At 39.9% G+C, this 26,114-nt stretch overlaps 1 protein-coding gene across 1 annotated transcript; it reads left to right on the top strand.

Annotated features, from left to right (window-relative positions):
* Positions 1-3,265: 3,265 nt before the first annotated feature.
* On the top strand, positions 3,266-25,187 carry IL22RA2 (interleukin 22 receptor subunit alpha 2). Its single transcript, XM_035294675.3, has 5 exons — positions 3,266-3,342; positions 6,173-6,308; positions 9,743-9,921; positions 21,193-21,362; positions 23,277-25,187. Exons 1-5 carry the CDS (start codon positions 3,282-3,284, stop codon positions 23,421-23,423), a joined length of 693 nt encoding a protein of 230 aa, XP_035150566.1. The 5' UTR covers positions 3,266-3,281; the 3' UTR covers positions 23,424-25,187.
* The last annotated feature ends 927 nt before the right edge of the window (positions 25,188-26,114 follow it).

Genomic DNA, 26,114 nt, shown 5'->3' with positions numbered 1-26,114 from the left:
TCGGATAGGTGGCTCTAAAAAAATAATAAAAATAATGACCAACATTCCACATCATATCTACAAATAATGAATAATGATTCCTTCATTAGATACATGGTTGGTCTGCTGGAAGCCACAAGAAGAAAGGAAGAAGATAATCAAGTCTGTTGAAGGCAGCGGCTTAGGCAAGTTCTCTCCAGACCCAACATGATGGAAATACCCGCTGTCACTGTCAAGGTGGACTCTCCCTGCTGCGGGGTGGGGCTGAGCTAAGGGAGGGCAGGGAATGAAGCCAACTTTTCTCGCCTAAAAGGAGGTAGAACGGAAATTCCCTAGTGATCAAAACTTTCTTATTGCCCAAACCAAATGGTACTTCATCTGAAACAATTCTGTACAAATTCCTCTGCTTCCAGAGTGATGGGAAATTAGAATTTACTTTTATCTTTTCATCTACCTGGAGGCCTGTTGACAGCGTTGACTTTTATGCAGGTTCTATTACACAATTAGAGCTAATCGAACAGTGACAGGACTGGCCTGGTTTCTGAAATTTAACGGAGCACAAAAGCTCACATTTTGGGGAGAATTCAGTTCTTAAGTATGTTTTGCTTATCCCACTTCCCCCTAATTTCCCCTCATTTGTTTGACAAAGTCAGCAACCCAGTGGAAACTTCAGTTTCATTCTCTGCTCATAAAACCTTGAATTTAAATATTTTCCTTTTATTTTTCGCTAGAACTTGGAGCAATTTGGTTGAAGCAAAATGAGATCTATTGGTATTGAAGCTATTGAACATCAATAGTCCAAACCCAGATTATCACCCCTCATTAAAATACCAAAGTCAATTTGAGAAGTCTAGAGCTCAGTGGGCATTAGTAGGGAACTGAATCACAATGCTGAGAAGGTTGCAAGCTAAGGAGCATGAGGAGGTGAAAAGGGAGCACAAAATGCGCTGCATGTTTCCTCTTTCAAAGCAGAAGCTACCTTATACGCACCAAAAACTTCATTTGGAGGAGATACAAGCCTAACTTCAGAAGTCTGGCATAGAACTGAGGCACCGGGAAACCCGATGTTAGCCTCACAAACCTTTCCATGTAGGGCTGACCTCAGAAAGCATGCATCGAAACTGCCCTCCAATAACTGAACTTTGTTAAATGACAAATGGTAGTAGCCAGGCCCACTGGGATCTGGTTTCTCAGGAACTTTCTAGATGATAGGCTCTCTTCTAAGATGCTTTGATCAGGAGTGAGGTTTTCCCTGCACGGCCCCAGCTCCACCCAAGGCCTCACAGTCTCAGGTACCCGAGTGTCTAGAAATGTTCACAGATACTGAGTCATGGGGTTGGGATGGAGGGTCTACACTTGAGAACAACTCCTCTGCTCCTGTCTATGTGTGGAGGGCCTACCCTTCCCTCTCTCTTTGAAGGCTCTGCCTCCTCCACATCAGCAGCACCCAGCCCTCTCCTTTTAGCGCTTTTATTTTCCCCCACTTCCCCTTCTACATTCTAGTCTTGGTTAATGGTGTGGTGGAGGGTGGGAGGCAAAGTGGCTTTGCAAGGTGGCTTCTGAAATTTTTTGTCTTCCATTTAAGAAGGAGAAGAAAGAGACAGAGAAGGTTAGATGGAGAGAAGTCGTAATCCTGCCGTAGCTTCTTTGTGTCTACTTTCCCTTTAGAAGCGAGCTTCAGAAGGCAGGGCAATGTCTGTCTTATCTGCTGCTGCATCCTTGCTGCTGAGACAATTCCTATTTTAAGGTGGTACAACAAATATTTGTTAAATATTATTGGATGGATGGACAGATGGATACCACTTAGCAGCCATCATTATTCCCTACTAAAGGAGCTATTCTACCAAGAACATGAAAGAGACTATACAAGAGAAAATAGAAGCCAGTATATATTTCCCCTTTTGATTTAAAGAGCCTTTCTTTTTATCAACAACAACAAAAAACCTTTATGACTTGTGGAAGCCAAAGCAACTGCATCTTAGATGCTAATCTGCCATGTTGACTTCTGATTAATCCCTATTCCAGGAGGCTTCTAAGATTTCTGGTTTATCTATTCCTTGTATGAAAGCATATATTTGTCATAAGTCCTGCCTGTAGGTCAAAATGACCTCGATGTTATTGTACTTCAGTTGTCACCCACATCCCTTCTGAATCATGCATGCCCTTTCCCCATGGTATATAAGCCCTGGGTCTATAGGGTAATGGGGTGAGGATCCATCATCTTGTCTGGCCACTGTCCAGGGCACACACATGGCTGTTCGTAAGTCCCTGTTCAGTGTTGCTTTCTGAGAAACTGGATATATCAGCCTCTTTCTTTGGTCTCTCCGCTTCCTTTAAGGGTAGGTTTGCACAGATCAGCTCACTATGGAACATGACTTTTTTGTGCTTTCATGTGTCATTTTAGTACCTCTAAACACATGTAGTAAGAAAAAAATGGTAAGAAGAATGATACAGATGACCTGGTTCAATCAGATTTCAAAGACAATGTGTAAAAGATCTAATGGAGTTCAAAAGGAGCATCTTCCCCACTCATCTTTTTAAGGAATCATGTGGTTTGACAGGCTCGGAATCTTTTTCCAGCTTGCTGGAGACTGGGTGTGGAAATGGAAGAGGAAGAGGCATTAGCTAAATGGAGCCCAGGACCACCACGGAGTGGGGAAGGCTGAAGAGTACGGCAGGGAGCCCCAGGGAGAGCCAGAGGCAGCGGGAGGGTATAGGGCATAGCAGGGAGATTAACTGGGGAGCTACCAAAATGGGAGGAAAAGGAAGAATCAACGAGAGACCCCTCTTGCGTTGAATCACTGCCGGGGGCCCTGATAGCTGCAACTGCCAAGCATATTACTCAAAATCACCCTGGCAGCCAATTTCTCGTCCTTGGCAGCCTCTCCACCTCCTGGGGCCAGATTCCCTTAAGGCCCCACAAGTCTTTTTGTTCACCCACCTGCTTGTCACTTGCACAATCCCTGCACTGCCCTGCCCTCCGGGTCTGCCCATCCTCAGTATCTTGCCTTTCCACAGCTAGTGAAGTCCCAACAAAAAACAAGCTTCCCAATAAAAACGAGCTTCTGCATAAAAGTGACAGCAAATGTTCTTTGAAGTGGTTTTTATACTTTCATAATTCTCCTAAAATAAAATAATATAATGTAGTATTGAAATAAAACTGTAGTTGATTCACGGAACCATCTGCCTTTGGTTAAACCAGGAGCGATGGTCTGCTTGTGGATTTATAGTTTCCTCTTTGGTCCTGAGCTGTCCTCTCATTAAAGGGAACACTGGTGGCCTGAACAGTCGTACTTGCAACCATGATGCCTAAACATTGCTCTCTAGGCTTCCTCATCAGTTTCCTCCTGACTGGTGTAGCAGGTAAGTGCTTTGTTTCTTTTTAATTGCTCATAGCTTTGTCATAGGAGTCCGATCAAGGATCTGTTAGAAATGGCACTCGTGCTTTTTTGGACTTTATAAAGGCTGCAGCTTTTGATGTCACTAAATGAGCAGAACAGGCATGGGGTTAGTGTCTATCTGCAGCTTGAAAGACCCCACATGTACTTAGCGAGTACCCACTAAAGAAAAGGCACTCTAGAGGGTGCAGAGACTTCATACAGAACAAATGTACATGTCTCTCTCTCTCTCTCACTCACTCACTCACTTTAGAATGTCTTTTACCTTGAAGGAACACTATATCATGGTGGTTACCAGCACAGGCTGCTAAGCCAAACTGTCACAGTCTGGACTTCAGCTCTGCCATTTTACCATATAGGAAAACTTGGGAAATTTATTTAACACCCCTGTGCCTCAATTTCCTCATCAGGAGAATGGGGATTCTAGGTCACTGTGAAGATTAAATGAATTAATACACGCCAAGTGTTTAGAGAAGTGCCTGGCACAGAATAGGGACCACAAACAACATGTGAGAGTTCACTTCTGGTATTCTTGGAGGAAACTTCAGGTGTGTAGAGCATCTTATCACCACTGCATACTTCTGAGCAAGCATAGGAATCCAAATGCACAATCGGGTACCTCTCAGTGTAAGCTATTCAAGTAACTTGCCAAGATGCTACAGTTGTCCAGTGACTAACACATAAAAGCGATTCCAGCCTTCATCTTCCAGAAATGTTTGGATTTGAGACTATGCCTCTGGTCCTTGGTAACAGCAAGGACTCATTTAGCAAAATACGGCAAGAATTCAAATGCTACCAAAATGTTCCTGGCTCTGCGTCTTACCAAGCCTGTAACCTTGAGTAAGAGAGGCAATTTTTTAAAGCTTCAGCTTCCTCATCTGTAGAATGCAATAAAAATATCCTACTTGGCGGCTGTGGGAAGTAAGTTGTAAAGCTTTGAACAAGGTACTTAATATAAGTTAATGTTCATATATGTTTGATGTTTGATGAATGTCAGCAAGAAGAAGGAGGAGGAGGGAAAAAGGAAGAAGATAAAGTATACCCTCAGCTTCTAATTGGTCAGCCTCTTTCATTGGCTCCTCTCTCCCATGGCTCTGCTCTTGGTCTTCTGTTGGAGGAAAGAGGCAGACTCTGCAGCCAGACTGTCTAGGGGACAAGATTGGCTTCACCATTTGCTGCCTGGAAAGCTCCTTCAGGTCTTCCAGGCTTGGTTGTTTCAGTCTATAAGAGGAAGACCATGCACAGTACCTTCCTTGTAGAAGAGCTGGGCAAATTAAATGTGTTGATGCAGATAGTCACTCAGTGCCTGGTGACGAGTGAACTGTTCTTACTGTTAGTGGTAGCAGGGATGTTACAAAAATGAGAGAAGGAATCCATAGACAGAGAGATAAAGGGCATTAAGCCATCTTTCTTCATGTTAGCAAATCAATTCTAGGCAGGCCTTCAGGAAATGGTACCTGTCATCTCCTGAACATTCCTGGAATTTTTAGGTTCTAAAGATGATCTGTCAGGCGGTGATTTTTGTGAGCAAAATCAATTGTGGCTGTAGACTCTTTCCAAGTACATAACAGCCTTTGGTGCACTGAAAGTGGTCCAAAAAATACAAGTGAAAACAAATTAAAAAACAAATAACAGTATTCACACTATTTGGTTGGTAAGAATAAAGGCCCGAGGAAATAGCCTTGTTCATTTCAAAATAACAAATATTGAAAGTTCAGAGCTGAGACCATGGGCTTGAGAGTATTTTTTCACCATCTCAATAAGGTGATACATTTGAGCAAAGACTTGAAGAAGGTGGAGAAATGAGCCACGTGAAATCCAGGGTGAGAGTAGACCAGAAAAAGGGAAGGGCCAGTGCAGAGGCCCTAAGGCGGGGTCACCGGGGGCATGGTGGAGCAAGGGAAGGAGTCAATGCGGCAAACACAAGGGGTCGGGGTGACAGAAGATGAGGTCAGGGAGGAAACACAAGATATGCCTCCTGACTCCTTATCCCTTAGAAGAAACCTTGAACCCTAAATCAAGTTTTCCCCAAGTGCTCTTGCCTCTATGCAACTAAAGGCAAGTGAGGTTGTCCCACCTATGTCGCATGATTTGAGGAAGAAAGCACAAGTCATGCCAGTGCAAAATTATCCCATATCCTGCCACGAGTAGTCTCAGAAACACTAGGTCCCTGCAGGGTCTTGGGCAGTTTTCCTCATTAGCATGGCCATTTCATCTGAGGGATTATGCTTAGAGACTTGGAGCCAGGATGCAGGCAGGTAAATACAGCCATTCAGGAGTGGGACAGCAAGGGCGGACCTACCTGGAAGCAGGACCCAGAGATTGAGCAAGAATCTGAGAAAGGAGGGACTGAGTGCTGGGCTGAGGGCCTGGAGCCAGAATTGGTCCCTAGCAAATTTAGCTTGCATAGTGCTAATATAGAGGTTCCTAAGAAGATGGTTGGTGGTCTTAGTGTGGGTCCTTCCTTTCAGTCATTATATTCCATCACTATTTGGGAATCAAATAAGAACAATATTTTTTCACTGCAATTTGCTTCCCCTACAGCTTGGGAAATAGGGTGGGAAGATATCATGTACGTGTTTAGGATCTGGAACTCGTCATTCTGAAACTTTAGTGTGCCTTAAAATCATTGCATTGGAGGTTCAAAATGTTGATTTCTGGGCTCCACCTCTACTACCCGTGCTTACAGCACCTACTTTAGGGAATCCTGATGTGGGTATTCCATTGGAAACTACTGCTGGGAACGACGGTACTCCGAACAATGTTCAATGTTCTTCCTTCTCCTATTATCTTAGGAACTCAGCCAGCCCATGAGTCTCTGAAGCCTCAGAGGGTACGATTTCAGTCCCGAAATTTTCACAACATTTTGCAATGGCAGCCTGGGAGGGCGCTTGCCGGCAACAGCACTGTCTATTTTGTGCAGTACAAAGTGTAAGTAAACTGAGTTTCCTTCAGCTGATAGAGACAGCACTGGGATAACATGTTCTAGAATGCAATGGAGTGTTAGGATCCAAGCTTTTTCTCAGTTGCAGAGGGGTTGAGAAGAAGCCAAGGTTGAGATAGCAGTGACTTGTCTCCCCTGAAGGTTGCCTGGGGACTCAAAATGCATGATGATGTGCAGCGCATTGGGCAGATATTTCAGCCCTAGACCTGCACCAAGACCTCACAGGCTCAGCCTTTGCCTCCATGTTGGAGCCTGGCACATGGTGGGTTCTCAATACAAATTTGTCAAGCGAATGTTGGAAGCAGTTTATTTAGCACATAGCAAGTACTCAATGAGTGAAACTATCACTAGTTGAAAAAGAAGTTAAGTTGTGGCAAATGTGGAGGTGAATGTGCCAAATTAAAAGTGACTTTTAATTTAAAAGTCACTTTCAGGGCTGGGCGCAGTGGCTCAAGCCTGTAGTCCCAGCACTTTGGGAGGCCGAGGCAGGTGGATCACGAGGTCAACAGATCGAGACCATCCTGGTCAACATGGTGAAACCCCGTCTCTACTAGAAATGCAAAAAATTAGCTGGGCATGGTGGCGCATGCCTGTGATCCTAGCTACTTGGGAGGCTGAGGCAGGAGAATTGCCTGAACCCAGGAGGCAGAGGTTGCAGTGAGCCAAGATCACGCCATTGCACTCCAGCCTGGGTAACAAGAGCAGAACTCCGTCTCAAAAAAAAAGTCACTTTCAGAGTGGATTTACTGTTTAGAAAATTGTTTTCAAACACTAACAACTCCTGTAAGCATGGACACAAACGGGAGCACGCTGCTGCATGTTCCTCTCGCCTGATCTTCAGGCTAATCCTGCTGGATCGTTGCCAAAGCTCAGATATAATCTATTCCTTTCCTGGCTCAAGGCCTGGAAACAAACACATCTGATTTGAAAATGGCAGGTTTTTCCATTCCTGTATTTCTGGGGGATGAGGGGGGTTGAGGCTCTTCCTCCTCTGACAGTGAGACAGGAGATATCACAGTTTAGCTTTCATGGTTTTTCACTAGAAATTCAGAAAATCAAATGCAACTATGGGCTAAAATAGCATTTTTTTATCCCGTAAATTCATTCATGTCTCTCCAGCATGGAGCAGGTCCTAAGTCAGATTTTTCTGCTAATTAATTTCAGAAGGACTACCCCCAGAAGCATCTCCATCTTTAACTGCTGCTACTTCTCTCTACATATTTTATGTAGGGATTGCAAAATTTATAAATATTTACAATGAACATTTCTCCATTACAAAAATAGATTTGTGCATTGCTGGAGATACTTTCAGTATGTCAGAAGTAGAGATTGGCACCCTTTTTATACTTCCCCTTAAGCAGTATAAACAGGTCAGAAGTTAGAAACTGTATTACCAAGAATCTAATGAAGATTAAACTTCAGGACCCCATGGAAGGATTTTATATTTATAAGTCTTTTCTTAAAGAGGACTCCAAAGCTGCTGTGGCTGGAGTTTGTCTCCACCAAAACTCACATTGAAATTTAATACCCAGTGTGGTGGTGTTGGAAGTGGGTCATGGGGATGGAGCCCTCGTGAAAGGCTTGGTACCATTCTTGCTGAAGTTGAGTGAGTTGTCACTCTTGCAAGACTGAATTAGTTCTCATGAAATGTTTCTATGACAGTGGGTGTGGTAAAGCCGGGATGCCCCTTGAGTGTTTCCTCTGCCACGATCTGCTTTTCCCATTGATCTTCTCCGCCATGTTCTCAGGCAGCATGAGAAGCTCTCACCAGAAGCCCAGTGGATGCTGGCACCACACTTCTTGTAATTTCCTAGGCTGCAGAGCATGAGCTAAATAAACCTCTCTTCCTTATAAATTAATTACCTAGCCTCAGGTGTTCTGTTATAGAAACACATAATGGACTAAGACTATATAAATTTCAGACCCCAGAATACCTGAATCCATTCCTGTCTCTAAGGGATTTTCAACAGCAGAAGGTAAATTTATAATTTTGAAAACTTTCACTTTAGTGTATCCAGTTCATGAGCTATACTATTATATCCCTTGCATTTAGAATAGGATGAACAATGAGATATTATATTAAAAAAGAAGTCAGTCATTACAGCTAAGTTAATGACTTATTATAAATAAATAAATAATTTTAATACATCAAATTATGCTCAATACATGTTGTGGTTCTGCTTTAATTGTGATAGAATGAAACTGCTGTCAACATGTAGATTACTGAGTACAGATACTGTCAGTCTTCCTTATTATTTGTCTAGAAAGTTTGATTTCAAGTCTTTCAATAAATATTTTGAAGAACCTTTCTCCCCAGCCTCCAATTCCCTCTCCCTTCCCCACCATCACCTTTTGCACTGGTCTGATTCATGGCTGGTAAGGAATTGAAGAGTGAATCTTCTCTTTGGCTATTACAACACTCCGTGGCCTCAGGCTGAGTCAGCCTCTCTTGCCTGTTGCCTCATTACCTTTTTTCAGGGGTTTCCATCCCTCCTCCCAACCCCTAATTACAGGGCTCCATATACAGTCCTCACTACAAGTTCCGGTCAGTTTTCAATAATCGTATATTTGGGTAAGCAACACCTGAGATGGAAAGTGGTAGCAACTTCTCAGAAGCAGCCACATTCTTCAACAGCAAGCTGAGGAGAAGTGGAGAAAAACCACAAACTGCCAAAACCTCAGAAGCGTTGAGGACGTGGAGAGCGAGTATTCAAAAATGGAAGTCAGCCCACATACCAGAGAGAACATTTCGCCGAGTACTAACAAAAAAAGCTAAAACCCTATGTTAGTGATACAGGAGGTGTTCGGGATGTTTATCTTCCAGCAAGACAGCACTTTAGTTAATGCTGTGGTTTCTATGTGGCCTCCAAAAGTTCATGTGTTGGAAACTTGATCCCCAATGCAGCAATGTTGAGAGTTGGGACTTTGGGGAGATGATTGAGTCATGAGGATTCTGCCCCCATGAACGGATTCATCCATTGATGAATTAATGAATTAACGTGTTATTGAGGAAGTAGGCTAGTTTTCACAAGAATGGGTCTGCTCTAAAAAAAAAAGCCATCTCTCCTGAACCCCTGTGATGTCGTGTGCCACCTTAAGTCTCTGCAGGGAGTCCCCATCAGCAAGAAGGCCCTCACCAGATGTGGCTCTTAGACATTAGAATTCCTAGCCTCCAAAACACTAAGAAATAAATTCCTTTTCTTTATAAATTACCCAGTCTCAAATATTCAGTTATTGCAACAGAAAATGGACTGAGACAGTTAATAAGAAGGAATCTTTTTAAAGATTCTGAAGAGCAGCCATATGCTTTCATGGTGGTATTGATACTAGAATCAGGTATAAAGAATTATTAGTCTGAAAATACTGAAGACTCCTTGAGTGGAGAAAAGAAACTCAGATCTTTGCCTTTTCACTGCAACAGGTATGGACAGAGACAATGGAAAAATAAAGAGGACTGCTGGGGTATTCAAGAACTCTTTTGTGACCTTACCAATGAAACCTCAGACATACAGGAACCTTATTACGGGAGAGTGAAGGCAGCCTCAGCTGGGAGCTACTCAGACTGGAGCCTGACGCCACGGTTCACTCCCTGGTGGGAAAGTGAGTTCCATGGAGTTTCTTTGCTCTTGTTTTTCCTGCTTTTGGACAGCCCTCCCAGAGCATGGCTAGAGACCACCAGGCCTGTGCTTTGCTGAGGTCTACATCATTATCTCCATTTGGTCTAATTCTCAGAACAACTCTAGGAGACAGCTTTTATTATCCTAATTTCCCAGCCCAGAACAGCAAGATGTAGAGGCCTTGCTCAAATATCATGGCTAGTATTACCCAAGTCAGGGTTCAGATTTGCTGCTCTGAATTCAGAGCCCCCACTCCATCAATTTCTTACTGCATGTGTGTATGAGTGTGTGTGTGTGTGTGTGTGTGTGTGTCTCCCTTTGTCACCCAGGCTGGAGTGCAGTGGCACAATCTCAGCTTGCAACATCCACCTCCAGGGTTCAAGCAATTCTCCAGCCTCAGCCTCCCGAGTACCTAGGATTACAAGCACGTGCCACCATGCCCGGCTAATTTTTGTATTTTTAGTAAAGATAGGGTTTCACCATGTTGGCCAGGCTGGTCTCAAACTCCTGACCTCAGGTGATCCACCCCCCTGGGTCTCCCAAAGTGCAGGTATAGGCCACCACACCCAGCCCACAAAAAAGTATTTTTAAACAGCAGAATTTGTCATAGTGCCCTAGTCCTTTCCCAAACACGAGGGTTAAGTTCCTGAAAATACTCATATTAGAAGAATTTTCTGTTGAGGAAATTTTAGTCACCTCCCCAAAAAGGCAGACCAAAAGTGCTCTCTCAGTATCCATTCTGAATGATATTTATTCCTCATCTGGTTTAGTCACAATCATAGAATAATATAATCTAAGATGTAGCTGATAAAATTAACCATTACCAACAGACCTTGTATAAAATAGTAGAGAAAAGAAAGAGAGAAGGGGTTTAATGTATAGGTATAAAGATGTGCACAAACAGAACAGGAGAGAAAATTAAGGTATTTACAACAGTCCTCATAACTACAACTCGCCACAAAGCCATAAGTAATATTCATAACCTCTCCCCTCATTATAAACTCAACATTCACTTTCTTTTCAGCCAGCACCTCAGCTCTTTATCCATGAGGAATCTGAGTCCTTTTGGTGTCTCCTGTCACAGCTCGACCTAACCTTACATTAATTTTTATCACTGAATAGAGAAGTTCTAAGAGGGACACCTGAGGCTACCAACAATTCTTCCACCTGACCCCGTTGTATTTGTAATTGTATTGTGCCTTGATAATCAGAACGAATCACCCCAGACAATATAAGAACCTCATTTTCTTTTTGCGGGTTGAATGGCACGAGGAGCTCCAGAGACCCTTGACTTCCAATTTTTGGAAATCACCTTTGTTATAAACCAGAATTCAAGGCCAAGTATATGGGAAAGAAAAAAATGTCATGAGTTGTTCACTATGGGTAACAGTGACGGTTGCTCCTCTCACTTCCACTTCTGGTATCCTAGGCCAGTAAATTCTGTCCATGGAAGAAACAGCACCATAAATTGGCCCCAGGCTTAGTGAAGCATTTACCGGTTGGAGCATTTATCAATTCATACACCACTTCACAAGATGTCTCTCAAACTGAGTTTTCAATTACCCATTTCACCTTCCTATAAAGTCATGGATTTCTGAGTGACAAACGAAAAGGCCCAATATTCCTGTGGGTCTGAGACCTTTCTTCACTCCTTTCACATTAAGTCCTGTTTCATAAACAATGTATGGTGGAGTGCTATGCTCATAAATAAGGCATTGACTACATCTGTGGGTGTGTGTGTGGTACCAGGAGTGGGGAGGGTCTGCTGATAAAAGCACTGAAGCAGTAAATACAAATCTATAAACAGAATCTGTAACCAGAATCTACACCCAGCAGTAAAGAAAAATTATAACCAATGTCTCTTGTCCCCTTCCTCCTCCCTTTTGGAAGAGAACAAAAACAAACCTACCTGCAATGAGATGGCAGATGAGAGCCCCTAAAATATGGCACTATACTAGGAGTTCAACATTGTTCTTCACTATTGGAAAGTTAGACACTTGACAGTGTCAGACCAACCTTGGTAAGAGGAGATCCATATTGCTAAGTCTATATATAACCTCCATCATGCAACTATTTTGTTCAGGAGTCCATAGAACAACTATAGGACACTGGGGAAATAGACTGTCCCTGCAGCCACTTAGATTTTTTTAAACAGCCTTATTGAGGTATAATTCACACAGCTTATACTTTAAGCATATAACATACAGTTTAATTATTTTTACTATATTCACAAATATGTATAACCATCCCTCACAATTTTAGAACATTTTTATCACCTCAAAAAGCAATTTCATACCCTTTGCCTATCACCTTCCAGTCCTGCCATTCCCCTAGCCCTCAGCCCTGGTAACTACTAATCTTTCTGTCTCTATAGAGTGCCCTGTTCTCAATAGACTTATATGATATATGATTTTTTGTGTCTGGCTTCTTTCACTTAACATGTTTTCAAGGTTCATTCAGGTTGTAGTGTGTATCAGTACTTTATTCCTTTTTGTGGCCAAATAATAATTCATTATATGGATATACCACATTATACAGATAATGAGGATTTATCTATTCCTCAGTTGATAGACATTTAGGAGTTTCCATCTTTTGGCTATTATGAATAATGCTGCTATAAATAATCACATAAACATTTTTGTGTGCGAGGTTTTTGTCTGTTTGTTTTTTGAGAGACAGGATCCTTCTCTGTCACCTAAGCTGGAGTATAGTGGCACAATCATAGCTCACTTCAGTCTTGATCTCCTGCGCTCCAGCAATCCTTCCACCTCAGCCTCCCAAGTAGCAAGGACTATCAAGTATGTGCCACCATAGAATGACTGGGTCTCATGGTAACTCTATGTTTAGTCATTTGAGGAAATGCCAGAATGTTTTCAAAGCATCTGCACTATTTTACATTAAGGAGTATATAAGGGTTTTGATTTTTCCACATTTTTACCAATCTTTTTTTATTATAGCTATCCTGATGGGTAGAAAATGGTATCTCATGTGTTTTTTATTTGCATTTCCCTGCTAATTAATGATTTTGAACTTCTTTTTTATGCTTATTGGCTATTTTGGACCTTCCTTTGGAGAACTGTCCATTGAGATACTTTGCCCATTTAAAAAATTTAGTTATATCTTTTTATTTTTGAGTTGTAAGAGTTCTTTATGTATTCTGCATACCAATGCCTTATCAGATATGTGATTTTCAAATAGTTTCTCCTGTTCTGTGGGTTGTCTTTTTACTTTCTTGATGGTATCATTTGATACCAAGTTTTAAACTTTGATGAAATCCAATTTATCTATTTCTTTTTTTGTTGCTTGGGCGTTTGGTGTCATATCTAAGAATCCTTTGCCAAATCCAAAATCATGAAGATTTACCCTGTATTTTCTTCTAAGAGTTTAATGCTTTTATCTCTTGCATTTAAGTCTGATTCATTTTGAGTTAATTTTTGTATCTGGTGTGAGGTAAGGGTCCAATATTATTTTTTGACATATGACTGTCCAGTTGCCCCAGCACCATTTGTTGAAAATCAATAGACCATAAAAGTGTGATTTACTTCCAGACTTTCAATTCTATTTCATTGATCTATACATTTATCATTGTGCCCATACCACACTCTTTTGATTACTGTTGCTTTGTAGTAAGTTTTGAAATTGAAAAGAGTGAGCACTCCTCTTTGTTCATCTTTTTCAAGGTTGTTTTGACTATTATGGGTTCCTTGCAATTCTCTAACCACCTAGATTTTTTAAGACCTCCTTTCAGTGTGAGCCCTTTGCTCCCTTTGATTTGCACTCATATGACCACAGAAATATTCACATTCTGTATCTTAGTACTTAGGGATCCATCCATATACCTCTTCTAACTGGTGCAAGGTCCAATTAGATTCAAGTTAATTGGAGCATGTACAAAATGCAATTGAACTCAGAAAAAGGAATTTTCCCCCAATTCTCTAATTAGCAGGAGGTGGAACAGAGTTGAGCAAACTAATTCATGGTAACTCTCACATTGTTTCTTGGATAAATTGAAATTCAAGGTCAATACACTCAACTAGCAATTCTCTAGCTGAGGAAAAGGAGATTTCATAACTAACCTGAGGAACACCAGTGGGGGAAGTTCACAGATCAATTTGATTTTTATATTCAAGCTTAGAAATAAGGTCACATTCAAATTTATTTACCAAACAAAGCCCTCTCCAATCTGTGCCATTAAGCCAGTCAGGTATGAATAGCCAAAGACATTGGCTGACAGCTTTAGCTCAATTCTATTTAAATTGGGATAGTGTTAAGAAGGGTTTGTGTGTTCTCTGTATGACCATTCTCCCTAAAAAAGAATCAGAAAAGAAAAGAAAAAGCTTTAGACTAGGTCCCTTAAAAAGCCATCTTATTTTATTGCAGGGCCTCTTAGTAGAAGAATAAGAAACCCAGTCTATAAATAGCTGCTAGTCTCGTTGATGCAATAGTGAGGGGAACCATCCACTCAGCTGCCTCCTCATCCCCAGCTTTGCATCCTCTTACCACAGCTCCTAAGGCTTTCTAAAGAACATATTTCAAAAAACATGTTTCTCGGTCCTCAGTACAGCATGTTCCTGGCATCTGTGATATAGACTAATGAGCCAGCTGCATGCGTTGGCTCCTGTGACACCCATTTTTGAGCAGCATGATGTTATCTTAGATTAAGAAGTTCTGATTTATGGTGTCTATAAAGTATTGAAATGCGAGATTATAAAATTAACACCAAGACAAAAGTATGCCAAATTGCAGGGTCTTTATTGCCGGTGACCATGGAGGACTCACGTCTCTCCAACCCGTGGCCCTGAAAGGAGGGTGACAAGACCCTTTTATGCCCGTAAACCACCTCTGGGGTGGGCGTGTGGGGCAGGGGTGGGTGTGAAGGGATTCAAACATTCTGAAGGCCAGGGGATTCCGTAAATCACCTCCCGGGTAGAGAGGAAGGAGCGGGTCTCCAGACATTCCAAGGGCTAGGGGACTTGTTGTCACTTCGATTGTTACCTAAGTGGTTTACAGAAGTCAAGATAAGCATTAGTTTACACATCGTCTGGGCAGTGGTGGAATCCACAGATCTTAGTTACTTATTACAAGTCGCAGGGGCCAGGATGGAATTAACTTGGGCTGCTTATTCTGGTCATTACCAGTAAGCAAAGGCCAGCAATTCTGGCAGTCACTGGTAAGAAAAGGTAAGCAGTTTTATTTACAGAAGCCAAAGTTAGCAGTCATTGTGAGGAGAATGGGGCAGCTGTTACAACTTATTTTTGGAAAACAGCTTTGTCTTTTATAAAATGGCATTGCTTAGGTTCTGATAGATGTTCTATAGCACATCTATCTAGAGACAAAGCAGATTTTAAAGATAAAATAAAATAAGCCTTCTTGAGTTAAAAGCAGCATTTGATACTTTGTGAGATTTCAATATTATTTGACCCTGGATTTGCTTGGATTAAAAATAGATGTGAAGGCCACACGCAGTAACTCCATGCCTGTAATCCCAGCACTTTGGGAGACTGAGGCGGGAGGATCACTTGAGGCAAAGAATAGAGCATTCCAAGCAAAGGGAACAGCATTTGCAAAGGCCCTCTGGCATAGCAAACGTGAGGGACTGAAAGACAACGGGTGTAGTGAATAAGAGCATGCAGGAAGGAGTCCACAATGAGCTGGGACTGGAAAAGTAGGCCAGGTACAAGAAATGTTTAAGGAGTTGTGACTTCCTCCAGAAAAATGTAATTTTACTCAGGAGCCACATGATAAGACTTGTATATAGAAAAGATCATTTTGACTATATTTAGGGAACAGGTTGGATGCAGATAAATGAAGTCGTGGGTTACTAATAATCATCTACAGGAGACAGAATTTGGTTGATGAAAAGGGCTAGAGAAAATTTATTCCTGGAGGGACATTTAGCAAGAAAAATTTGCAGCACCAGTTGCTAGATCAGATATAATGGTAAAGAGAACATGTCAAAGCAGACCTCTAAGTTCCTTGCATGCATAATTAGAAGAATTGCTGAGATGTTTTTGATGGGGTTTTGTGAAAAAGACCAGTATGGTGGGATGCAAGGTAATAGAGATTATGAGTTTGGTTTTGAGTATGTTAAGTTTAAGATGCTTTTTTTGGACATATCTCTTCAGATCCAAGACCCAAAGGTAAAGTCTCTATTAGACACAAAAATTTGTGAGTCATTTCATGCACATAGCACAGTGGGCATTGATAGGACTGCTTAGGGAGAGAGTATTGAGTGAGAGATAGTTTTGAGTAAGACCAGATATTGAGGGACTCTCACCCAAAGATGCCTGAGTAAGAAAAATCTTAAAAGAAGGCTGAGAAGGAATAGTCAAAGGTGTAGGAGGAAATCTGTGGGCTGATATGTTCATAAATAGTGTGAAAAGGTAATATTTCAAGGAGAGAGCTATTAAAGAGTAAAGTGCTATGAGGTCAAATCATTTTGACTTGGTCTTAGAACACAATCACAATCTGGTGAATGAGTCAAGACATTTGCAACTGATTGCAAAACTGATTTTGCAATCAGTTGCAAAATCTAGCATCACAGATCACAAACCAGGAAACCTGTGATGTCCACAGGCTGACTCACTGATAGGTCAATGTCTAAAATGTGTGCCTCACTACAAAAGGGATGTGTACTTAAAGTAAGCTATCACATTTAAACAACTGAAATGTAAGCTCATGAATTCATACATTCAAAAGACAAGTTCCATATGCACATGATTAAAAGAAAATTTTTGGAAACAAGATGGTAGGTTTGCAGTGAGGAGTTGCCAAGGAATGGAAATTGGTATGCCTAGAAGCAAATTTTAAAAGCAGTTTCTCTTAAGAACATCTATTTTCATACTACTTGATAAACATCTTGAAAGACTGTGGCTGCAGCTGCAGTAAAATTGGTGATATTAAAAAGATCTTGAAACATTTATTTCCAATCCAAAAGATGATCTCTCACCATGTTGCCCTGGCTGGTCTTGAACTCCTGGGCTCAAGCAATCCTCCCTCAGCCTCCCACAGTGCTGGAATTACAGGAGTGAGCCACCACACCCTGCCAATTCTCATCTTTTTAGAAACAAGGTCTCACTCTATTGCACAAGCTAGAGTGCAGTGGCATGGTCATAGTTCACTGCAGCCTCAGCCTCCTAGGCTCAAGTGATCCACTAGCTTCAGCCTCCCAAGTAGCTGGGATTACAGGTACATACCACTTTGCCCAGCCAATTTTCAAAAATTTTTTGTAGAGATGGTGTCTCTCCCAGGCCTCACCCTGAATGGTCTCAAACTGCTGGCCTTGAGCCTATTTCTGCCTTGGTCTCCCAAAGTGTTTGAATTACAGGTATGAGCAATCATGCTTGGTCTTTAAAAACTTTTTTTAATATTAACCTAATCCATGCATAATTAGAAAGATTCCCAGTGATGTCAAACAAGAAAATAAAATATGTGCAAATGATTTAAAAAAAAAAAAAAAAAAGAAAAATTTTCAGTAATGATACTTTGAGCCAGAAGGGGAAGATGCTATCTGGCTTAAATTTAAATATAAATATTTTAGAAAATATATATTTTTTTTTTAGAAAAAATAAATAAAATGTATTTTTAGAAAAAAAAATATAATATATTTTTAGAAAATAATAAAATATATTTTTAGAAGAAAAAAATATATATTTAGAAAAGATATATTTTATTTTTTCTAAAAATATGTTTTTAGAAAAAAACTAATGAAATACATTTTTAGAGAAAAAATGAAACACATTTTTAGAAAAAAAATGAAACCCATTTTTAAAAAAATATAAAACAGATTTTTAGAAAAAAATATAAAACAGATTTTTAAAAAATATATAAAACAGATTTTTAGAAAAAAATAAAACAGATTTTTAGAAAAAAATATAAAACAGATTTTTAGAAAAAATATAAAACATTTTTAGAAAAAAATATAAAACATACTTTTAGAAAAAAATATAAAACATATTTTTAGAATAAAACATATTTTTGAAAAAAACATATTTTTAGAAAAAATATAAAATATATTTTTAGGAAAAAAAATATATTTTTAGGAAAAAAATAAAATATACTTTTAGGAAAAAAATTAAATATATTTTTAGAAAAAAATTAAATATATTTTTAGGAAAAAAATAAAATATATTAAAAAAATAAAATATATATTTAGGAAAAAAAATATATTTTTAGAAAAAAATAAAATATATTTTTAGGAAAAAAATAAAATATTTTTAGGAAAAAAAATAAAATATATTTTTAGGAAAAAAATAAAATAAATTTTTAGGAAAAAATATAAAATATATTTTTAGGAAAAAATAAAATATATTTTTAGAAAAAATATAAATATTTTAGAGAAAAAATACACAATAGTATTTAATCCTGTCATATTTATCTTCAACGAATTTCTACCAATTGAGTTCTAAACACCTGAGTCACACACAAGAAAGGCGATTTTTTTGTGTGCTAAATATGTGACAAGAATGTTAGAAGTATGTTTTTATCTGGGAGAAAATTGATCACGCATGATATTCTCCTACGAAACTGAGCAGTGATTCATTCTCACCTCACAAGTGGTAAGTAAGTGTTCTATGGTGGTCTGCTGAATTTGGAGCATGGGAAGCATAAATGAGATTAAATATCCACTGGTTTGGAGGATTCAAGTGTAAACAAAGGGAGAATTCCTTTTCCTTCGAGCAATTAGGAAAATGTCCAATATAGTTGGAAAGTGATTTAAAAAGCTATGGTTCTAAATTAAATAGCCTGGGAGGAGGAAACTCTCCTCTTCTAAAACACTAAGAAATTCTGGATAAAATAAAACACATTTTCCAAACTCCGCAGAGAAGCAAAAATGAAAATAAAGGGAATTCTCAGGGGCCAAAACCAAGTAAACAGAAATAAACGGGAAGCAGAGGATAAACACGGTGAAGCCCGAGCTGCCCTGAGGGCATGTGCTGGACGTGGGAACTAGACCCTGAGCGGTAACAGCCACTCCTAGGACAAAAGACAAGGTTTTAGGCCAGCACAAGGTAGGGAGTTAGTTACAACAAATACCCCAACAAAAATCTTAGAACCTCCAAGGGCTACATTGTCAATAAAAAGGCGGACTAGCCTGGGTTTGGTGGCATACACCTGTAATCTCAGCTACTCAGGAAGCTGAGGGAGAACCACTTGAGTACAGGAGTTCGAGAGCAGCCTGGGCAACCTAATGAGATCCTGTCTCAAAAACAAACTCAAAACCAAACAAACAAACAACAAAAGGAGACTAAGAAAAGCCCTTCCAATAAAGAGAGAAAAGTAATTTGTGTGTTTCCATCCTTACTCTGCTAAGAATCTAACACCCCCTAAATTCATAAAGGTTTGAGATTCAAATTCATGTGCAATTTTCTTTTTTTCATGTTTTATGTTTGTTTTTGTTTTTTAACATGGGGTCTCACTATGCTGCCCAGGCTGCAGTACAGTGGCATGATCATTGTTCACTGCAGCCTCAGCTTTCCTGGGCTCAGGTGAGCCTCCCACTGCAACCACCCGAATAGCTGGGACTACAGGCGTGCATGCCACCATGCCGGCTAATTTTTGTTTTTTTGTTTTTGTTTTGGTAGAGATGCAGCTTCACCATGTTGCCCAGGCTGCTCTCAAACTCCTGAGCTCAAGAAATCTGCCCACCTTGGGCTCCCAAAGTGCCAGGATTACAGGCATGAGCCACCACACCCAGCCTACATATACAATTTTCATGTTTCAGAAAACATCAACTAAAGATTGTTCCAGGTTGATGGTGCCACAGAACACCCTGCAGAAGCAAAGCCAAATTCTTAAACCAGAGTTCAGAGCAACCCAACACATATGTGGTCGTTTGATTTACACCCATGGAGCAGTTCAGTGGAGTAACTATGGTGACTTTCCTGGAGTTGAGTAATTGGAGAAAACATAAAGGAGGCTTCTGGCTGTTTGTAATGTTCTTTCTTGATCTTGGTGTTTCCTATACAGGAGTATTTGTTTGTAAAGATTTTTGAGTCAATTCTATATTTATTTGTCTGTATCTATCTTATAGGTCAACAAAAATTATTTAAATTAAAAAATTCAAGCCAAAAGTACAAAAAAGGAAATATCAACTTTTAACGTGTGCTTACAAGAAAAACACAATGACCACATGCAAATTTGGAAGAAACAAGCACTAACCTGAAGACACTTGAAGTATTTGCAAACTTAGAAGCAGATAATGAAATGAATATGTTCAAACTTAATAGCAGAGGGAATAAAATCATAATCAAAGGTCAAAATATTATTGGTTTCAAACCTAGGTTGATTGAAAGAGATCCAAATAAATCCCACAGAAATGAAAAATCCATAATCATTAAAATGTTTTTAAAAATATTTATTTCCATTACAGGAATAAATTGGTGGGCTGGAAGGCAGGTCTGAAGAAATCAGTCAAAATGCAACAACTAGGAAGACAGATGAAACAAATTTTAAAAGGTTAAGACACATGGAAAACAGAATAAGAAATTTTAACAGATGATGAATTGAAATTCCAAAAGAAAAGCATGTATCTATGCATGTGTGTATGTGTGTGTTTGTATTCATGTGTGCACACACACATGTACATAGAGAGAGAAAGAGGCAGAGATGCAGAGAGAGAGAAAGAATGGTTTATTCTAAAGAATTATAAAAGATGTGAATCTATAAATAGAAAGTACAATAAATACCATACAAGAAAACCACAGATTCATACTGTGAATCTGGGACAATTAAAGTGACTATCTAATTCTCTTTCTTATTTTATAATGATTGTGATTATTGGTAATAAAATGCGTGAGCCAAAGATTTTCTCTTTTGTTTCTTCCAACACCATTCCAGAGTATGAGACATAATCCCGTTGAATTAATTTTATAGCTACAAGTCTTCAAATGGTTTTAGAGCCGCTTTGAAATTTTACATGCTTGAAGACCTATATAAAATTTGCCTTAGTCTATGACCTCTCCTCAAATAGGTTTCCATATTTCACTTTCCAAAACAATAACTGAGAGCTATGGAAACTGTAGACAAATGTCCTTCTAAAGCTGAAACAGCAAGTGCTAGTCTTTGCAAATAAAAAATTATCTTCAAAGAAACTGCTCAGATATTTGTGTTTTAGATGTCAGAAGTATCTCTTCATAATAATTTTTAATGAAGTCAGATTTCTGGATTAATGTTGATTTGTCATTATACATAATGTGTCTGTATATAATACATTCCTTTGATGATTCATCAAAATTTTATTATTTTTCTCCAGCAAAAATAGATCCTCCAGTTATGAATATAACTCAAGTCAATGGATCGTTGTTGGTAATTCTCCATGCTCCAAATTTACCATATAGATACCAAAAGGAAAAAAATGTATCTATAGAAGATTACTATGAATTAGTATACCGAGTTTTTATAATTAACAATTCACTAGAAAAGGTAAGTTCAGATAAATAGATTTATTTAGTGTTTTTTTCTTGTTTCTTTAACCAATATTTTGGTCATAGTAGATGTCCTCTTCTGCTACTCTGCCTCCTCTTATTTTTTCTTATCTTTAATTCCTTCTTGCTCTCAACCAGCATGAATCCATGTTTGTGCTGGCATCAGCATCAGAATGTGTGAGTGCCCTTTTGGTCCTTTGGTTTGTCTCCCACAGTCTTCCCTGCACATCTAAAGACTGGTATTAACAGTATTGAATTCCATGTAACTGCCACAAATATTTATTTGTATGGACTTTGCATACCTTATTTTGTTTCTTTATTTTTAGAGTGGGTTTCACTCTGTCACCCAGGCTGGAGTACAGTGATAATTATAGCTCACTGTAGCCTCTAACTTCTGGGCTCAAGTGATCCTCCTGCTTCAGCCTCCTGAGTAGTTGGGACTACAGACTTGCACCATCACATCCAGCTTTTTTTTTGGAGATGCAAGGTCTCACCATGTTGCCCAGACTGGTGTCAAACTCCTGCCTTCAATCAATACCCCTGCCTCAGCAGGGTAATTGATCTGTAATCCCAGTACCCCTCCCAAAGTACTGGGTTAGCAGGCATGAACCACCATGCCCAGCCTCACACCTTACTTTCTGAATCACATGATTATATATTTATGTGTTTTGCTGTGATTTTTGATATATTTTTTTTTTTTTGAGATAGGGTCTGGCTTTGTTACCCAGGCTGGAGTGCAGTGGTGCAATCACAGCTCACTGCAGCCTTGACATCCTGGGCTCAAATGATCCTCCCACCTCAGCTTTACAAGTAGCACACCAACTACAGGTGTGCGCCACCATCCCCAGCTATGTGTTTTGTACTTCTAGTAGAGGCAAGTTCTGGCCATGTTGCCAAGCTGATCTTGAACTCCTGGGCTCAACTGATCCACTTGCCTCGGCCCCTCAAACTGCTGGCATCACAAACATGAGCCACCATGCCCGGCCTTGCTGTGATATTCTAATCCACCATCAGTGCTTCGGTCTAGATTTGGTGGATAATTGAATTTGTTCCTTTTTTGGCATCATCTAAGATGAGGGTTTTTTATTGTAAGGTGTAGAAACCCCAGTTCAACTTGTTTAGAAACAAAAGAGGAGGGGAGGGATTATTAGGAGATAGGCAAACAATCTCAGGGACAGAAGCAGGACATGGAGTGCCCGCAGGCTTAGCGGTGACTGAGAAGGGAAACGGAAGTAGTCCTAAGGGAGCCTGTTCTGTCATTCAGACTTTCTCTCTGCGGCCACAGTTGCATGCTTACAGTCAGCTCTGCTCATCTACACCATTCTCATTTCATGCTTCAAATTCTTAAAAAGATGGCCAGGCAGGGTGGCTCATGCCTGTAATCCCAGCACTTTGGGAGGCTGAGGCAGGCAGATCATTTGAGGTCAGGAGTTCAAGACTTGCCTGGCCAACATGCTGAAACCCCATCTCTACTGCAGATACAAAGATTAGCCAAGCATGGTAGTGCACATCTGCAATCCCAGCTACTCGGGAGGCTGAGGCATGAGAATCCCTTGTACCGGAGAGGCGGAGGTTGTAGTCAGCCGAAATAGTGCCACTGCACTCCAGGCTGGGTGACAGACTGAAGCTGTGTCTCAAAAAAACAAACAAAATTCTTAAAAAGAAGACTCTAACCACAGGGTCAACCAGTTCCCAGCCCTCAAAGAGAAGTCAAGTTCACCTACACAGCCACTTGCCCTGTCCCTTTACCAAGCTATGGCCTAGGACTCTAGGGAAGAAGGGTGTGTCTAGGAAGAAATCCCACAACCCAGCCACAACTGTGACCATGTACAACTTGGTAATTTAAACAAAAATACAGCTCTGATTTAATGGCAACCACTTGTCATCTGATTTTTTTCTCTCTTGTGTGCAGGAGAAAAAGGTTTACGAAGGGACTCACAGAGTTGTTGAAATTGAAGCTCTAACACCACACTCCAGCTACTGTGTAGTGGCTGAAATATATCAGCCCATGTTAGACAGAAGTCAGAGAAGTGAAGAGAGATGTGTGGAAACTCCGTGACTTGTGGGCACTGAACAATGTGGAAATGCTCAAGTTCCCTGAGAATGGGATGACTCATGTTTGAAGGATCTTATTTAAAGTTGTTTTTGTATTTTCTTAAAGCAACATTCACTGTTACACCTTGGGGGCTTCTTTGTTTATCCATTCTTTCATCCTTTATATTTCATTTATAAACTATATTTGAGCAACGTTCTCTCCAAAAATCAAAATTTTAAAGATGAGGCAGAGAATAAAGGGTTCTATGAAATCCAGAACTTTATTTCTGAATGTAACATCCCAAATAACAACTTTCATTCTTCTAAGGCAGCAAAATAAAAATTTAACAACCAAGGAATAGTATTTAAGAAAATGTTGAAATAATTTTTTGAAAATAGCATTACAGACTGAGGCAGTCCTGAAGCAATCGTTTTTCACTCTCTTGTTGAGCCAGTTAAATTGGCGTTGTTACACCAATTTAAAATTTCTATGTGGCTAGGCACAGTGGCCGGGCGGGTGGATCACCAGGTCAAGAGATCGAGACCATCCTGGTCAACATGGTGAAACCCCGTCTCTACTAAAAATACAAAAAATTAGCTGGGCATGGTGGCACGTGCCTGTAATCCCAGCTACTCAGGAGGCTGAGGCAGGAGAATTGCCTGAACCCAGGAGGCGGAGGTTGCGGTGAGCCAAGATCGCGCCATTGCACTCCAGCCTGGGTAACAAGAGTGAAACTCCGTCTCAAAAAAAAAAAAAAAATTCTATGTGAATGAATATTTTTCATATATTTCTATTTTCTATGAATATACTTTTTATATGTGTATTTATTATTATTAAATATTTCTACTTAATGAATCAAAATTTTGTTTCAAATTTCAGTTAAATAAAATAGGTTTTGGGCTAAAAAAAACTCATGATTTCTGGATTGATAGCTGAATTAAGACTATCAACAATAAGGACGTCTACTCAACACAATTGTCCCTCATTTAAAATATACATTAAGATTTCCTTTTCTATTTTTGCTTTGTTTAGTTTTTAATCCTGTCTTAGAAGAATTTATCTTTATTCTCAAAATTAAATGTAATACTTTTTAGCGACAAAGAAGACACTCCATTACTCAACCCTTCTGGCCAAGACTATGTTGCTTGTGGCACCTTCTTCATCTCTACCTAGGAGGATCCCATGAATGGTGGTTTATTGGGAACTGCTGGAGTCAGAGCAGAGAACTCAGCTTGAAGCTGGAAGCACACAGGGGTAGCAGGAGAAGAACTGGTGTTGGTAGATGCCTACAGAGACTATAGAGCTAGACCAAGCCCTCCAAACTGGCCCCTCCTGCCCATCTGCCTCTCCTGAGTAGCAATCTGGTGGCCTAAGGCTCAGTGTGATCAACAGAAAGCTGCCTTCTTCACTTGAGACTTAGTCGTTATATATGTTTAAGGTTGTCTTTCTAGTGCAGAGATACATATCAGAGAACATTTATACAATTCCCCATGAAAATTGCTCCAAAGTGTGATAACAATATAGTTGGTACTTCCAGTTATATACAAGTGCTCAGTGATGAATGGATTAAAACATATTCAGAAATGTATTATGGGGTAGGGAAGAATAAGAGGCAGAGGAGCAAGAGCTAGAAAACTGGTTTCCTTGCTTCCCTGTACGGTCAGAAAACATCCATTTGAGCATAGACGCAGAGACTGAAAAAAAAATTTATTTTGATCTCTGTTTTTGAATTCTTATAATTTATGTTTTACTTACTACCTTTTTTGCCTTTTGTGGGGAGGGTGATGAATCAAGAGCAGTGGGGTGGGTGGGGAGTAAGTAAAATTTCAAACAGCATTTTAGTGAATGCAATTCAGGAGTCCTGAAGGCTGACTTTAAAAAAAACAAACTTCATGTACAGTTTTTTAGTGAAAGTGGTTAGGTAACATCAGGTTTTGTTCGTATGTTGTTTGCCTTGCGCTGGTTTTGCTTTTGTGCTTAGGCAGGAACAAAATAACTCTGTGAAAATCATAACTGTCATCTTCATTGTGTTGGGGATATATTTTCACACTATTTCAATAAATCCTTTAATTTTTTGCTTTGCACTTTGGAATGTTTGTTATTTGAGCTTTTAAAAGAAGGATACAATGTTTAAGTCCACGGGATGAAATTCCAAGTAAACATCTCAGGCCCATGTGAAGTTCCAATCAGGAAGAAGCAGTGTTGAGCAGGAATGAGCTTGCCCTGTGATAGAATGCAATCCCAGTCTCACAGCTGCTCAGGCCAAAAGCTTTGAGGTCATCTTTGTCTCCCTCCTTTCGTTCACGTCATATATATTCAATGCATCAATACATCCTATTGATCTACCACCTCCAAAACACAACACTTCTCAGAACTACCTTTTCCAGGCCACCATCATTTCTCCCCTGGATGGTCACTGTGGCCGCCTCACTGGTGTGTCCTCACTCTATGTGCCTCCCTCCAGTCTAGGCTTAACAGGGTGGCCAGCGTGAGCCTTGGAATGTAAATGAGATCATGTCACTTTTCTGCTCTAAAACCTCCAATGGCTTCCCATCTCATAGGAGTAAGAGAAAACAAAATCTTTATAATGGCCTCCAAGGCCCTGTATAATCTGTTTCCTTTCCTCATAATCTCCCAGACCTCACTCCCTAATTCTCACCTTGCTCACTCTGCTCCAGCACACAGAGCTCTTGCTTGCCCTCAGATACAAACGCC

This window comes from Callithrix jacchus, chromosome 4 (genome assembly GCF_049354715.1).
Source record: "Callithrix jacchus isolate 240 chromosome 4, calJac240_pri, whole genome shotgun sequence".
In the NCBI taxonomy this organism is placed as follows: domain Eukaryota; kingdom Metazoa; phylum Chordata; class Mammalia; order Primates; family Cebidae; genus Callithrix; species Callithrix jacchus.
The sequence above is the reverse complement of the archived record's forward strand: the minus strand, read 5'-3'. Positions and strand labels throughout refer to the sequence as shown.

What these genes read in the sequence shown, in the direction of transcription:
- IL22RA2 (XM_035294675.3), top strand. Translation starts at nt 3,282, where the DNA reads ATGATGCCTAAACATTGCTCTCTAGGCTTCCTCATCAGTTTCCTCCTG. An exon ending in GTTCACTCCCTGGTGGGAAA is followed by an intron (nt 9,922 to 21,192) that starts GTGAGTTCCATG and finishes ATTTTTCTCCAG; the next exon opens with CAAAAATAGATCCTCCAGTT. An exon ending in TTAACAATTCACTAGAAAAG is followed by an intron (nt 21,363 to 23,276) that starts GTAAGTTCAGAT and finishes TCTTGTGTGCAG; the next exon opens with GAGAAAAAGGTTTACGAAGG.